The sequence below is a fragment of the Polyergus mexicanus genome, unplaced genomic scaffold (genome assembly GCF_030449975.1).
Source record: "Polyergus mexicanus isolate NDT 795.1 unplaced genomic scaffold, iyPolMexi1.0 SCAF_16, whole genome shotgun sequence".
NCBI classification, from domain to species: domain Eukaryota; kingdom Metazoa; phylum Arthropoda; class Insecta; order Hymenoptera; family Formicidae; genus Polyergus; species Polyergus mexicanus.
Window position 1 is genome coordinate 1,185,323 of NW_027223336.1, and position 16,979 is coordinate 1,202,301.

Sequence of the window (16,979 nt, forward strand, 5' to 3'; positions counted from 1 at the left end):
AACAATCTAGACAAAGAAATGGATTACAAATATTATCCATTGGTAAAAATAATCGATTGCTATCACAATTATGGTTTGATTACAGCCTACATATATATACTTTTGTATATAAAACACTATTGAAAATATATTAGGATGTTAACCAATATGTATGTAAATTATTTTGAATGCAAGATATCATTAGCATATAACCTTTTTGAAATATAAATTACTAATTTAATAGATCCTAGAAAAAATTGTATGTGAAAAAAAGTTTCTCAAAATAATTCATTATATGTTTACAGCAATGAGATTAATTCTATAACAATAATAATGGCAATAATTTCACTCGTCGGCAGACTTCGTTAATTTGTTGAGGCAATCATATGATTTTGATTGCATGATGTATCTACAACATAGAAAAAAATCATTATTAGATGTCATATAATTATAATTATTAATTAACGATGAAAGAAACAAGAAAGCAACAAGCAAGTAAAGATTGTCCAGTGGGACACGATTGTTAATAGAACAAAGCAAAAACTAACCGGTGTGTTAATATTTACCGGTGTGTTAATTTTAAACATTGCATTACTCTAAACTGCATGATTTGTGACACAACCGTTTATGCGTCGGGTCTCTTCGAGCGACGTGAAGTATCAAGTTCCCGGCTTTGGTGTTCTTAAACATGTGCAACGCCTTGGCGTGCGTTAGTCCGTCTAACGAGGAACCGTTAACGGCTAGAATTTCGTCCCCCGCTCTGAGAGTACCTTTAATAACATTACAGGCAAACAAATATGGGAACTGTTTTCTCCTCTTTATATTATTTTTATCTTTCTTTATTATCCCTTCCTGTATATCTTTATTTTCATTTTATTTGATCTTATACATATTTTAAGATAAACCGCACACTAATATCTCGAAAATATATAGAATAGAAAAAATACGATACCTTCCTCCGCAGCTTGTCCATCGGGCATAATATCTTTCACGAAGATACCCATTCGTCCTTTATTGCTATCCACACCGCCGACGATAGAGAAGCCCAATTTCTTCGGCGCGCCTTTTATTAATACAACCGTCAGCAGATCCATAGCTAAACTGGAACCTCGTTGAACGACGGGAGCTTCGGCGCTTCGCTTCCTCACGATCTGGAACTTCTTCATTCCCGTTATTTTCCGGATAGTGGTAGTCGTCTCGTCAACGGCAAGAGATGTGCCGGCGTTCGTCGAAGATGATGCACGGCAAGCTGGCTGAAATTCGGTTTTCTGGCTCTTCGAGATCCACGCATTAGGATCGCTTCGAGTTCGTGTCAAGACGTCGCCCCAGGTGTCGCCGATTTTCTTCGGCTCCCTCGCTACTTGCAGCTCGACCGTGCCGACGCAGCTTCGTAAGGCATTTCGCGCCTCCGCCATCGACATACCGCGTATCCTACGTCCGCAGACTCGGACGATCTCGTCACCGATACAAAACTGCCTCGATCTGGCTGCTTCACCGTCCGGATCCATCCTGGTGATTACATAAAACGGCCTGGCCGCCTCGTGTCGCTCCACCGAAATACCAAGACCCGCTGGAGTCTCGCTATAGTTCACCGTGAGTTTCATCGTTTTTAATTCACGTCGTACTAAGGTTTTATTGACAGTCTTGGAAACTGTAGAAAGAGCGGCCTCGCAAGCGTTCACCGTCAACAATCTCTTTGCCGCGTTCCTTGTCACGTCCGTTATATCGAGTTCCAGAGTGGAGCGTGATCTCTTCGGGCTATAATATCGTAGCGGGTTAGTCATCGTCTCAGATAGAGAAGAGACTTTGTTAGCCGGTGGACTGTCGTTACATGGAGACGCGGCATGATCTAAAAGATGTAACACACTCGGACTGGAGCACTTGCGATTTCTATATTTTTTGTCTTTCAGTAAATTCTGAAATCTGATCATCTGAGATGCATGATTTGTTGACGTTACACAAGATTTTCTCTCTCTGAAATCGACTTTTGTTTTGGCATCATCGATGTCACGTGTATCAGCATCGTCAGAAGTGCTATATTGTGTCGGAGTAACGTCGGGATAATTACTCTCCGTCATTTTGAGTTTCGTTAAATCCTCGCCAAGCAGAGCGGGAGTCGCGGAAGATGCTGCTTTCATTAGATCCTCGTGACACTGCGGAAAGAAATCCGCTTCCCTCTTAGAATATGTTCTCGTTAAATCTGATTGATATTCCATAAGATCGGCGAAAGTATCATCGTCGCAGCTATCCGTATCATCTTCCGACATTAAGATGGTAGTTTGCGTTGTAGCCGAATCATTGAAGGAAGTACTGTTTGTCGCAGCGTCGACTTTCTCGACATCTGTCGAAGTGTAGGTTCCGGATGACTCTGACTCGATCACTGCATCTTTCTTTCGAGAGACATCGCTGCGGAATAGTAGCGGCAAACCGTGATAATCGTCGGACGTTAACGAGAAACTACGCGGTTTCAACGACGAAGGCACTGCCAATTTTTCACTATCCGGCGAATCCGCGCCGGCTCGTGTACTATCTGAATCGTAGCCACTTTCATCGCAACCTATGCGCAAATTGTTCAGTAGATCTTCCAAACCGGTCAACGCGGCGGAAGGTCCATGAGGATGACAAACGTTTTCCTTAATTTCATTGGCATTAACGGTAGCAGATTGATTATCAGACATTCGCGTCGAAACGCTCTTTGTTTCTTCCGTAGACGCGCAATCGGAATTGGAGATTTCCTTCGAATTCGTAGCAACGTTCTCCAGTGTTTCTCTCGCGAACGCATCGCCCCGTTGCGTCTTCAGGATCTCGTGATTCTTGAGTATATAATCCAAGACTCGTCGCTGCTCTTGAAGATCCTGAATGCTACGACTAAGCTGTAACTTCTTTTGACGAAGGAATGTTTCTCGATCGATTTCAGCGAATTCGCGATCGTCGATATTCTCGGAGCAGATACCTCGAAACGGAATTTTCTTGATTGCTCCTTCGCTCAAAGTCTTCTCCATCGGGCAGTGTCTGATTTCGACAATGTCCTCCTCCTGTATCGTCGCGTTTTTCGCATCATTCTTGGAGTTGAAAGAAAGATCGCCGCCAGTCCTAAAGAAGTTTCTCAACGATTCTACCCTGGGAATTCTCTTTGGCCTCAGGAACTCGCTATTACCCTGAAAGTGTCGATTATTCAGAATAACACTTTCCGCGCCATGAGAAATTTATTCGGTCAATATCTTATTATTAGCTGAAGTAACGCTGCGCGTATAAAGCGTTAAGATGTTATTATATTTTACGTTTTCTTTCTCGTTCGTTGTTTCATCGTAGCTGCTTTTCCGATGCGGGCTCCATCGTCGTCGCCGTCGCGATACCGAAAGCAATTCGGAACTGTCTGACCTTTTCATTTGATCCCATCTCCGACCCATCTTTCGTCCCCAAGTTGAAATTCCTTTCAAAGTACGAGCAGGGATGCATGATTCAATTTTATAATGCCAATCAAAATTAATTTTCACTATTATTGCTTATTATAAATTAAAGTAATATATATTGATACGGATGTTGAAGTGCACACACCCCGTGTTGTAAAATATCGTAAATATTACAAGTAACTTATCATATTCCTACCTTTACGAGTTAGAAGAGAGGAATCCACCGGTTCCTTTTGCGTGTCGATATTTTCTTTAATTGGAAGATTATTTTCCAATCTGTCGTCTGTTTTTGATTTCTTCTCCGATGTCTCAGGCGTATTACTTTCGACAGTAGCGGCAATATCTTGGGAGATAGATACAGCCGAAACAAGCTGCGGGCTCGTATCGGCTGTATAACGTTTGAAAAGACGCATAGTTAAAGTGTGTGCTGCAAGTAAAATTATTTACTCATGTTAACATAAATCATGATAAAATCGTGGAATGTATTCAATTAAGCAGGCAAAAGCATAAATAGCGAATTATGTCATTAATATATTTTTAACAATTGCGGAATTTGTTTGATTTTTTTTTAATGTATTTAATTCGTTGTAAACAATACTTGTAATATTGAAAATTACATATTGAATAAGAAAGGTTTTTCAAATTTAAAAATCCTACGGTATCGTCTACGGTAAATTCTACGGAACACCCTGTACGTATGAGAGCAAAGAAAAGCAAAGAAAAAGGAGAGAAACGTGGAAGGGAGACTTCGCGAGACAGCCTCGGACTTCCTTGAAAGGTTTGTCGTCGGATGACGTCAGCTCTCGTCCACGAAACGGTCGCCATCGCGTATGTATGTACATCTGTCGCACGCCCGTATGTCTGTTTCACGTTTTTGAATAAAAAAAAAAAAGCAAAATGGACCGCGAGAGGAGCACCGCAGGTAGGTGATCGAACAACGAACCCGCCTATACCTTCTTTTCCTCTATTCCTTATTTTTACATATCGCGTTATACCGCGATTCTTCTCTCTCAAGCTCTATTGTTTTATCAAACGTTATCTTTCACATTTCCTCGTTACACTCGACGAATAATAATTCTATTTTAATATTATTTAAAAAAAAAATATTTTAGAAAATAAATAAAAGAATATCGATAATAATAGCATTCAACAATTAACAAAATTTATAACGACAAATTCCAGCTAAAGAGAAAGAAAGAATTATTGTACGTGCTATCGTCTAAGAGAAAATACATCTGCATAAACTGGGACTTAAATTGAAAGCATTGGTCAAGAGTACATCTAGAAGAGAACAAGGTAACGGTTGATATCTTCGATGTAATCTAAGCGATTGCAAATTCGAATGGAGAAAGCAAGGATCTGTCTGGCTTTTCAATTGGAATGACAGGACCGAGTAAATTTCATATACATATTAGCAAAATAAATATATCTTTAACTGTGTTCAATTGTAGAAATATTCGGCCGACTTTCCGTCATTAAATTGCACAAAAGAATAAGCACAATTATTTTTAGCCAAAATTTCGTTTTATAATACTTACAAGAGTAAAATAATTTTATATACGTTCAAGTTTTATATAGAACTCTTGTGTCGGTGACAAAAGTTGTGATAAACAGTGAACTGAAACTGTTAACACACTGGCGAAGCCAGAGCCAAGTCCTAATTTGGAACTTGTTACGACACAGCCTCTTTATTTTTCGTTCAATTCGACGAGGCTACCAATGAATAAAATTAATATCCATATAGATATTCTTCGCTAAAAATTTGATTTTTGCTTCGACAACAAAATAAACTTCAATAACAAATTATATTAAATTATATTAAATATTATAAAAATAAATACATTTTAAAATTCTAATTTTTAAATTAAACGATACGCCCGATCGTAGCTTAAAAATTATATTGCTCGAATAATATTTATAAAGTTAATTATATATATATACAAATATAAATAAATAAAGAAAAAGAAAGAACTGCTCTCTTTGTAAGGTTCGCGTTAGCCCTCGCGCTCTAACTGTTAGACACACCTGACTCTTCAGCCATGGGAACCTGCCGTGCCTTTCGGGAAGCACTATACGTACCAGTGAGCAGATGTCCATTGTCCTTGCGAACAAGGGACAGCAGCTACCCATCACTCTCATCATCGATCAGACATATAGTTTCAAGTAATAACGAGACCGTTTGTGCGCGTGCGTTATAGTTTCTTCTGTACAATCAGATCTGGTCCCAAAATTCGAGGCCTCGATGACACGACTTCGAAAAATATAAGCGCGATTCCTTCGACGAATCGGTTAAAGGAAATCGGTGTCACTCATCGACGTGAAATACGGTATATATCTCGGTCACCCGCGCGGATGGATCTCTTTCTCTCTCTCTCTCTTTGCTCTCCTCCTTAATTCCCGGCATACATCTTTTCCATATTTTTTTACTCTTGACCGAACGGCATCCCGTAGAAAGTAAAACTATCGGCCCGGAGGCTGCGTGTCCTCGAAAGCCGCACATTCACTACACGAGTAACGTCCTAGGTCATTTTCTAAAGATTTCGGGAATTTGGTAAAGAAAGAGTTGCGAGTTAATTGATAATTGACACAGAATAAAGAGCCCAGATTCTCTCGAATTACATTATTAATAGAAGCAGATCAATTTATAATTCAACCGTATTTTAAGAATCTTTATATTAAAAATGCATTTTTATATATTTTCTTTTTTAATCCTACTTAAACTATTTAAGCGAGGGATAATTCGTGCGCATAGTTCAACTTTCCCTCGTGAGGCGTAAAAATGATGAGGCCGATATAAGTACACGTAATAATGAGTGCCGTATGGAGGGTAAAAATGTGTGCACCTGCGGACCCTTGCGTTTTAATACGAGGGACAGAAAATTCATTTAGAGATTAGATATTTTTTCTGACAATAAAATTTTATAAAATAATATCTTTATTATAAATGATGTGCGTGAAATTTCTACACATTTCTACCATACTCATCGATCGCGCTCGACAATTAAAACGTAAAGATTCATAAAAATACATACAATTATTAATATCATATTTCTCGGCTGTCCGTCAGAGTGTTAAAAGGGGCGTGTTTAATTTTACAGAATAAAGCGCGCGTACTGCATAACAGTAATGCATCTCGCGCATCGCTTATGATCTTATACCGTTATCTTGAAATAGGTGAGTTCGCGGTACGTAGTGCATACATTGTGCATAGTGTATATCTGCTGGTTAATCACGTTATTTATAATATTAACCGCCAACAGGATCGTACAAAATGGATTGCGCATGACTTACGACAATAAAGCTCTCGGCGGACCGTGCAGCTACAATATTTGCGAAATATTTCTAAATTTTACCGCAGTTGAAATGTGTCATCACATCCGTGCACTTTAGTCATGATGCGATAGTCGTATCGATTTGGTGAATATTTATCGTTTACACACGTAGTTCGAAAGCGCGATATGCAATACATTACGTGCAATAAGTAATGGGTATAATATTATTATGTAATGCAATTCATTCCATAAAATGTATCTATAAGAATACATGCCTTTCGCATGTATATTCCTATAGATACATATTTAAAATATATAATAATATATATATATAATATAATATAATATAATATAATATAATATAATATAATAATAATAATAATATATATATATAATATAATAATATAATAATATATTGCCACTTCTTAATTACGGATAATTGTCACGGTAAAAGAGTTAATGTTTTTTCAAGTGTATTAATTTATATGTCGTGGAAAAAATATGATTCGCACTGTTAATGACCTTAGAAATATCAGCCTTGATATTTCGATATTAACGCAATTATATGGTCTTATCTATAAAGGATACGCGTAAACATATATAATATCTTTAGATTTATGGCTTGTATGTCTAATCGTAGCAATCTAATATATATTTCTTTCTTATACCGATATGTTTTAAAGATAATTAATATTTATTTCTCTTTCTGCAAAATCGAATGGAAAAATATTTGCTTTTGTTGCGCTAAAAAACCAATAAAATAACATAAATAATAAATTACTTATTGTTAGCGAAGATCGTCAATTGACTTTAATTCGTTTCTATTTTTCGAAGATATATTCTTCAAAGTAATTAGGCTCAGTACGAAGATAAAAATTTAAGATAATCTCTCATAATGACTTTCAGAATATATTCCGTTATGAGAAATAAAAATTGAGATGATGAAGATTTTTATATCATTTAGTTTTTTTCTTGCACGCAATTTTTTTTTCAATTATATGCAGAATCACTAGAATAGAATCGTTCCACAAAAATTCCTTTATGAAAATACCGTTTTGCTTAAGAGAAGAAACTTAATAATTTAGGACAAAATTTAATAATTTTTATTTCTAGAAAGAAAGGCATTTTTTTGCCTTTATTATTTATTAATAGCAGAAATCTGATCAAGAATTGATAATCTCTAGTAATATTGAAAATTTGGAATTAAATTTCACAATGTGTGCGTACACGACGTTTGTTTACATCAATGTCCTCTGTCAGAAATATGTGTTGATATCCAGTAACAATTAAAGTACGATTGAGAACATAAAACTGTAAGAAGTGATGAGCATACAAAATCATCGATATTATACAGTTTTATCAACAAGTAATTAACTTTTCTAATTATCCTCTAAGTACGTAAAAAAATGAAATAGACTTTTCATATCATCCATGATCTATTTAAATTTATCGCGAAACGCGATATCGAGGATACAGCCTGTGCGATTATTAATGGCAAATGAATGGAGGATAAAATAGTAGGCATATACACGGTGACCGAAGACTTACCTTCGATCAAAGAACGTTATTGCTCGTCGAGGGCGCGAACATAGTCTTGCGGTTGAAACGATACGTTACATCGGTGATTTAATTCTCGGATCTTATCACGCGTCCGTGAATGCGGAAACACACTGATAAATAAAACGCTCGACGACGCGAGGAAGGACGATACCGATATCTGCCACCGATCGACGAGGAGGGAAGAAGCCCCGGCTCGCCTTCGACCTGTTCACCGGCAAGACTTGCTCGAAACTGCCGGCATCACACAGTCGATAGTCGTACCGATTACGCGTGGCGCTACCTGCACAGGAACACAATCCTTTTATCCCTCCTACTCTTCATTCGCCCCTGTATTTTTTCCTTTTAACAATAATGGCTAATATTTTTGTGTGTGTGCGTCTCTCTCTCTCTCTCTCTCTCTCTCTCTCTCTCGATCCGCAACGATAATGATATTTACTCTTCTTCTCTTTCTCCCTTTCTATTTTTCCTTAATCTTCGTTAACTTATAGTGTCGATGAAATCTTTTTTAACAACTTCATAAGCACTTCATATCTCATAGAAATAAAAAAAAAAGAATTTGCTTTCAAAAATTTTTACGAAGCAATAACGAGTATGATGCATGAAAAATTTACCAAATGCGGATGCAATAAAAGAACGTTGAATGTTATTTTCAATAAAATTATCGTTCAAATTGAAATGCGAAGAAGTCGGGCAAGTGTGAGATGAAGATGCGGGGAGAAACAGGTTCTAGATTCATTCACATCTCTCAGGTCTTGAGGCCTTGAGCCGAGCAAAAAGCGATTCCTACACCATAGACTCATCTTGTAATTCAACATGGCTACTGGCGAGAACGAGCACGGAACGGTGCTTGATACAGTCAGCTTGATACGAAAGATCTGCTCTTCTTCTTCTTACCGAGGAAAAAAAAAAAAAAAAAAAACCCTGCTCTATACCTACGAATCAGACATCCCGTATATACTAGCGTTATTCGAAGACACTAATTTAAAACGCGGCAATATGCGTGGGTACGAAACATCGGCGTGTAAGAAACACTTCGTGGCCTACGCTATTCTCACTAATCTCACATGTCATCAAACGGGCGATAAATTAATACCAGAAGCACGGACAGGGGGGAGGGGAGGGGGGGGGGGAAAGGGGAAGGACGTGTTACGATATGGAGCGTTGATTTATGACACCGCCATAAAAGTATCGATCTTATGACATAATAAAATGCCTTAGTGACTTCATAAAAACATGAAAATCGAGAGTCTTCGTTTTCGTTTTCTTCCCAGTAGACGCACATTGTGTTTCCTCACCGGAAAAGCGTATGCGTATAATCGGATCCTACGAGCGATACTCCCGTGCGCAATTAACAATAGTCCAGACTCTCCAGACAGGTCGTGCAGGTCGTGGGCAACCTTCTTGAATAAATTAAAATCGATTACAAAAAAAAAAAAAAAAAAAATCCACGCCGACATCGACTTATTTAGCAATCGGCGAATGATAGGCAGTGTAAAACCAGTATCTCTATAAAAGCAGCCATTCCTCCTTGCTGTAATATCCAGCCGCAATCATTACGTCCCGCTGTTACGCGTATTTGTTGTTTTCATCGACTCAATCACAAAGCTAATTAAATGTACCGTCGTTGCGCTGTGCAATTAAGAAAATAATTAAAACTAACAACGACGTTGATCGTTCGTGAAATGATCATAAATAATTCGTAAAAGCTCTACACATAATTAACTTGAATAAGTATTTCTTAAATGAGAAAGTATCTCTTAATGATCGCGTTGCATCTTGTTAATAGAAATGTAAAAAAGTATATACGCTATCATTTATATCGAGTTTATATTTAATTTGACGCTATTCCTCGGTTTTTTTCTACATTGTATTATGATTTTTAACAATTTCACATCTTAAAGAATTTATTTTGTAAAATTTTAAAAGAAAAATATAATATATATTTTTATAATATATTTATAAAACTTTTAAACTTATAAATTTTTTAAATACATTTATACATATGACCAGTGGTAGTAATATACTTGAATGTATATATATTGTACATATAAATATATTCATGAATCGAATATATCTATGTATAGAGAATAACGTGTTAAAGTCGATAGAAATTCTCGCGTAATATTTATTTTAATCGCTTGAAAGTGACGGCGTTTCAAAATTGCGAATGATACATGCTACCGCTTCAATGTTTCCCGAGTTCTCGAACAAATGATTACTTCGAGGAATATAATTGTAACGAACTTTTGTTAACCCTTGACTGTGGGCCGTCCCCAACGAACTTCCTTTCGCTCTCGACGATACCCACGATGCTAGTCATTTTACGGATCAGTGACTTCTCGAATTATTCAACCGACGACGATCTCGATGGTCCCAATGTAAATAATCGATTAACCGTCTGACGTTCGCTAGATAAGTTTTGCTTTATTTAAAATAACTATATAAATGTAAATGTTTTTATGTGGAGTATGTGTATCGTAGAAGTAGATCGAGAACGCGAAAATAATATGAAATCTTTATTTTTGTCCCTGTCTTATTTTCCATCTCGTATATTTCATTGATTCAATATTTCCTCTAATGTCCTGAAACAATATTGGACTTTTTTTTTTTTTTTAAGCACAAGAAATTGATGTACGTACGACACGTGCTCTCGCGAGTTAATTGGCAGCTTCATTTGATGCCACGCGTCACGTGCCTTCGAGGGATGCCTTCGAGCACCCTCGCAGTCTCACGGGAAAATAGATTCACGCACCGTGAAAAATTAATGTTCTTGACGGGGGAGAAAAGCAGTAGCGTATTGTTAGTACAGTATCGTGCAGCGCCTTCCAACCGTTTCACGCAAAGTACACATGGGAAGAATGGACGAAGAGTTAAAATGAAAAAACTGTAGATTGTATAGAGCGAAAGTTCTTGACGGCATGACATTCTGATACACCAACCGATGTTAACAGTCTGGTATACGCATGCGGATGTCTACGCGCCGATCTCTCGCTCTAATGATTCCACCTGGGTTCGGATGGGACGTATCCATGGGTGGTCTTCGTCATGCGCTTAAGAAGTTACGCCAGGTGTAGATTGAAGGAAGAAAAGAATCGAATCTACTCTGCCCGGTGGCACAATATCGTCCGCAAAACTCTTATTTTCTGAAATTAGTTTCCGCAATCCATAATTTCTTTGCGCCATTGAAATTAATAATCTATTTTTTTCAGGCACAAGAAAATTAGAAACGTCTCTCAAAACTTGAAGTTTTCTCAAAGCTGTAAAAATATTTTCTCTATCGGTCGAAATTATTAATTTTTTTTTTTTCAAACGCAAGGAAATTAGAAATATTTCTCTAAAGTTTTCAAAGTCGCAAAAATATTTTCAAAGAATTAAAACGTAATCGAATTGATTGGCGAATAGTCGGGCAAGAGTGGGCAGAAATGGCAGGAACAATCCCCTGCATTCGCAGTAAATTTGATTGTTCGGAGGCAGGACGGCCCACGCTGTCCGGTCCGTGAAACGTTGCATTCTTATCGTTCGAGAAACTAGCATAGCATATCTACAGGCGTCGTGTGTATGTGTATCGGCTAGTTGTCTCTTCTAACAATACAATAACGATGGAAGGCGTCGCTTGCGGGCAAGTCCGCCTAGTACAGTTTCTCAGGTACATAACTATCGACGTGTTGTGGCGGTAAAATATTGCGCTTACACGAGACTCGTGCGAAATATCCTTTCGCAAGATATTACTTCCGGGTATCTTCGATATGACGTTTCTAAGGTCGATCCGTAAACGCGCCCTTCGGGATGTACAGCATTATAATAAATTGTATAAGACCGTAAATATGAGATATTTTTAATCGTTTTTTGCATTCGTATCTTTTCTTTCTCCATCTCTCTTTCTCCCCAAAATGTGTATGCTACATTTGATCTTTCATTCTTAGAAAATTGATTTTATAATAACAAAAAATGCTTCTAATTTTTATATTTATCTTTCTATTACAACTTCTCGTATATTAAAACATCCGGTATTTTTACGCATCAGATGTAAAAATACTGACTACATTTATTGCACGCTAAAACAGCATTAATTGATATTTCTATTTTTTTTCTCGAATATATCAGCTTAATTTTTACTCTCGCTATTATCCGCGGAATATGGCAAGAACCGCGCAAACGACGCACTTAACTGTCGTAGAAGGGATCCATCCACACCTTATAATTGAGAGAAAGATGGGAGTAGGAGAAACAAGTTGCTATTCCCACGCTGCGCCTGCTTAAGATGCTACAAACACTTTCGCTATCTAATCTCATCGGTGCATTGCGAAACGTAACAGGTTCATGATTGCATTTTTTGCTTCGGCAGCTCGAAGATTCACGCTGAAATTTCTTCTCAAAGTACATAGGTAAATGTGCAAATGCATAAAATGATGAAGTAACTATCGTAAACAAGAATTACTTTAGCTGATCGTAAAAAGGACGGTGAAAAATTAAATTAAATTTTATTTAATTTAATTATGATTAATTTAATTAATCGTATTACTTGTTAATTACATATCATATGCTTTGCTCAAAATATTCTGACGAGAAAATCATCTTTTACAAAGAGATACGAAACGCTATATTTCGATCTTTTTTTCATTCTCATATCGTATTAATCATCTCGGGTAAGATCCTTTTTGACATTTTAGTCTTGTTTGACGCAAATAAAGAATGATTCCGTTAATTTGACTCAGCTTTCTCGTAAACGTTGTCATGTCCCACTCTTTCGTCACAGTGCACCTGAATATCGCAGCTCTCCAGCACCTGTTTCTACCTTGACGTTTGACAAACTCTTCTCGCGCTCGCATGGGGATTCGAGAACACATCGCTTGTCCACGCGACGCGGTCGACGCGGTCGATGCCGACGACCAGATGGCTGTCAATGCGTTATGCCTTATAAACGGTATAAATGCAAGATATAAGGCAATCCCGTTTGTGGTCTCAGTTCGATCATTCGTTCGCTTACGCTACACGTTACATTCTAATGCTATTTATAGTCATACATCGAAATTATATAGTGAACGTATTTTTTTTTTTTCATGATATAATCAAAATATAATCAAAATTTTTTCAAAATATAATATAAAAGATTTTCCAATTTCATGTATCTATATTTTCATTAAGAATAGGAAATAATCTAATCTATTCCCCTAATAAATTTGATGAAAATTCTGATAAAGCTTTCTCGCAATGCGCCAGGCGATCGGCAACCGTACGTACGTGGTCGCTCATCGATATATACACTCTTCTATATCTCTTGAAAACTGACGACCAATGATGAATTTCCATATTTAAACGCAGTTATTAAGACAAGGTCTTTGCAAAAGAAAAGTAACATTGCCTTTATTTCGTAAACTAATCTTAGGAAACCCTGATCGTTACAGTAGGGGATTACTTGGGAAATCTAGAGCTACATTCTATGGTTACTTACAAGCAATCTTTTATCAAGATATTGATGCACAAATATAAAAAACTCGAACAATTAATGATGATGTTTCATTCACATTGCGACTGCTTTCAACGAATCCAATAAAATTATATGGAACCTAAAAGACAGAATAGTATTACTGCATTCGTAATACTGTATAGATAAATAATATAATAAAAGAGAAATATATATAGTGTGAAGAAATATTCTTTTAAAGATATAGTATAAATAATAACAGAGTAGTTTAAAAATCAAAAGTATCTGTTGCAAACGAAAAAAAGAAACGAGATATTGTTTAAAATTCAGATCGATTATAATGACGGACTCTCACCCCCAATGCATTCCGGACTATTACAAGGCGATTTAATTTTAGTCGCCGCGCCGGCGTACGTTGTGTAACAACTTACATCGCATCTGTAGCGTAAGATGGGATTGCCGCATCCGGAGCAGTCAGGCTGTATATTTAAAAAAATATTACGATTGTATATTGTGTTTTAATATACGCAGGATGTTTCAGATTCGATACGATACGTCTACCTGCACTTCCTTAATGCCGCCTGTTTGGATGCAGAGCCATTGATTTTGCGCGCATCCGCCTGCAGCTCCGAATCCTACACCGTACGTGATCTGTGGTACCAACGAAATTTGAGGTATTATAGGAATCGATGGGAAGCGAGGTGCTACAGGTGCTACAGGTGCTGTAAATTAAAGACGAGCCTGAATCGACTGATTTTATCGAGACGCATCCTATCATCTTAAATCGCATTTACAAGAATTAAATCCTATATTAATTAAAGATCTTGACTCACGACAGCAGTATCCTGGTTTATCCGTTATTCCATTCTCACCGTTATCTCCATTATCGCCATTTTCATGATTACCTCCGACTATATCGGGCCTACCAGGCCTATCAGGCCTACCAGGCCTAACAGTCGTACTAGGAGTAATAGATGTATCAAGTGCACCGTTTTTAGTAGCGTTGCTAAAAGTATTAATGATATTATTGATGTCGATATTCGTTGTTATATTGGTAGTCCTTAGACCGTCATTGGCCGGACCGCAATTTCCCGATACGCATTCCGTCTCGTACTCCGTAATGATCTGATGCCTGTGCTTGGTTCTTTTCGTGCAATAACTGCATTTCTTCTCGCACTCGTCATGTTCCGAATGGTGGTCGCATTTTTTTAGACACCCTTCCAAACAATGAGTAGGATCTGCGAAATTTTATTGTCGTTTACAACCATAATATGTTTCATACGCGGATAAAATAACATAATTTACATAGATAATTGAAGAATAATTAATCATATAAGGATAAAGATCGTCGCGAAATACTTCTTGTATTCGTCCGTTGAACAAGAGTCGCGTTAATCAAGCATATTGCGCAATTACATGTGTGTTATGTTATAAGAGATCCAGTAATTTAAATTTAATTCGATCGTCTATCCGTCTAAATGATCGTGTATAACAGATGTAGTTGCGTAATACGTTTGAACGTAGACTTCCAAGCAGACACGCGAATTCCTGTGTGTTTATCTCGATTGTTATAACGTTTGAATCTACCATTTTCCGACAGCTCGTCTCCGTGGCCGTTATGATGATGCCTCTTCGGCCTCATTAAACACTTGAGATATTTCTTGTAATCCGGATTCCGACATTCGTCATGCACCTTCTGGTGATTCTCGGTGATGCCTTCTTGTTCGGTGACCCCAGCTTCGACGTTTCCGTGCGATGCATGCGCGCTTAGAGCAGCGAGAAGATACACGACGAGCAAATGCGTCACTTCCATAGCGTCGAGATTTCTCAACAAAAGTAATCGGACGGGATGAGCGACGCAACCCTTTATACCTTAAACCGCTTACCGGGGCGGCAGGGTTAATGACCATCGAAGAGTTTGCGCTGTCAAAGTCTTAGTTGGAGGCGTGTTTGCGTCGCATGCACTCTCGTAAAGATACGTCGTCGCATGTACGGCTAATATATTAACGCGTAAATTGTTATCTATCTCCTGACAACGTTGGAGTGCAACGTCAAATTTGCACTGCTTATCGGCGTCCTCCGCCATGGAGCTTCTTCGAAACCCGCGATCATACGCGCACTTGTATGCAGCGGGCTGTACTCGCGGCGTAACGAAGACAGAGAATGCAAAATGTCAGCACATCTTCTTATAATGATAATTAATCAGCCGCTCAACCTCTCCAGATTTACGATATTATATATTCGCGATATGATCGAAGATGCACGCAATCGAATTAAACGTTTAACGATACAAAGAAAATTATGTAATACGAGAATGATATTTGATATCGATTTGATGCTTAAGGATAAATTATCTTTTAACGCTTCTCCTCTATTTTTAGCAACTCATTTGTTAAAACATCTCAAGTTTACTACTTGTAGCTTTCTTTCTTGTAATATACATGGAGTGTTATCTCTCGTTTGTTCCGCAAACACATTTATTCAAAAAAGTGTCATTATCGCATCCTGCGTATGCATACTACCGCGTGAATTTTTTTCTCGTTACACGCTGAGAGAAATTACATTGGCTAGTTGGATATGAACAAGTCTCGTTGTTCGCGATAAATTATTCATTTTATGAACGAAGCTAAATATCTTGAAAATGTAGCATCAATCGGGATACTTGAAGCTTTTAATTTAATATTTTAAATTCGAGACAATCGATTTTTCTCTCTTCTTATAAACTGAATGATAAAATCATTATTTTCATTAAGTCAGTGACACTAGTTCTTATCGCGATCTTCTGGGTTATAGATCAGGAAATGCGCTATCATTTCCTTTATTTGCGCTAATCATCGATAACATAGTTGTTCAGATATAAATACACTTTTATAAAATTTCGATTTATCTCTATTCTCTATAGAAAGCAATTTTTATTATTACTTACAGTTAATTGCATTATTAATTAGATCTTTTTTCAGATAGTCGATCCGTTTTTTCGTTCTACTATTTAGTACTGTTATTTACTGGTAACTCCCCTTCCCCTTCCCGTGGCAATCATCACGAATCGCTTTAATAGGTCAGACAATTATAAAATCTTTCACGCTTGTGTCCACGTACGTTCGCGATTTATAAAGTTTCTTCCGGTCATGGCGATTTCCATTCAAGGGAGAGTACCGCTATCAGTCTACTTAAATATAATCGTTCCCGAAAGGGATAACATCAAAGGGTGGCGTCAAAATACGAATTAGAGAGAGAGAGAGAGAGAGAGAGAGAGAGAGAGAGAGAGAGATCTTTAATACTTGAATCTTTAATTATATTGTGGATCTTTTATGATATTATTAAATGACG

The 16,979-nt window shown here is 37.4% G+C and overlaps 2 protein-coding genes across 7 annotated transcripts; both read right to left on the minus strand.

Moving 5' to 3' along the window:
* Positions 1–43: 43 nt before the first annotated feature.
* On the minus strand, positions 44–8,457 carry LOC138940093 (uncharacterized). 3 transcript variants are annotated; one of them, XM_070308629.1, is made up of 6 exons: positions 8,213–8,457; positions 3,589–3,819; positions 3,261–3,412; positions 932–3,137; positions 602–749; positions 44–388 (listed from the first exon to the last, which is right to left on the minus strand). In XM_070308629.1, exons 2-6 carry the CDS (start codon positions 3,803–3,805, stop codon positions 325–327), a joined length of 2,787 nt encoding a protein of 928 aa, XP_070164730.1. In that variant the 5' UTR covers positions 3,806–3,819; positions 8,213–8,457; the 3' UTR covers positions 44–324. The 3 variants fall into 3 exon arrangements, with proteins under 3 accessions (XP_070164730.1, XP_070164732.1, XP_070164731.1); XM_070308631.1 differs by having other exon boundaries at positions 317–388; positions 546–749; XM_070308630.1 differs by having other exon boundaries at positions 317–388; positions 528–749.
* A 4,296-nt stretch (positions 8,458–12,753) lies between these two features.
* Positions 12,754–15,808, minus strand: LOC138940106 (uncharacterized). 4 transcript variants are annotated; one of them, XM_070308647.1, is made up of 6 exons: positions 15,237–15,808; positions 14,483–14,887; positions 14,211–14,371; positions 14,081–14,128; positions 13,677–13,791; positions 12,754–13,121 (listed from the first exon to the last, which is right to left on the minus strand). In XM_070308647.1, exons 1-5 carry the CDS (start codon positions 15,460–15,462, stop codon positions 13,690–13,692), a joined length of 942 nt encoding a protein of 313 aa, XP_070164748.1. In that variant the 5' UTR covers positions 15,463–15,808; the 3' UTR covers positions 12,754–13,121; positions 13,677–13,689. The 4 variants fall into 4 exon arrangements, with proteins under 4 accessions (XP_070164748.1, XP_070164747.1, XP_070164746.1 ...); XM_070308646.1 differs by having other exon boundaries at positions 12,754–13,138; XM_070308645.1 differs by lacking the exon at positions 12,754–13,121 and having other exon boundaries at positions 13,563–13,791; positions 15,237–15,807.
* Between the last annotated feature and the right edge of the window lie 1,171 nt (positions 15,809–16,979).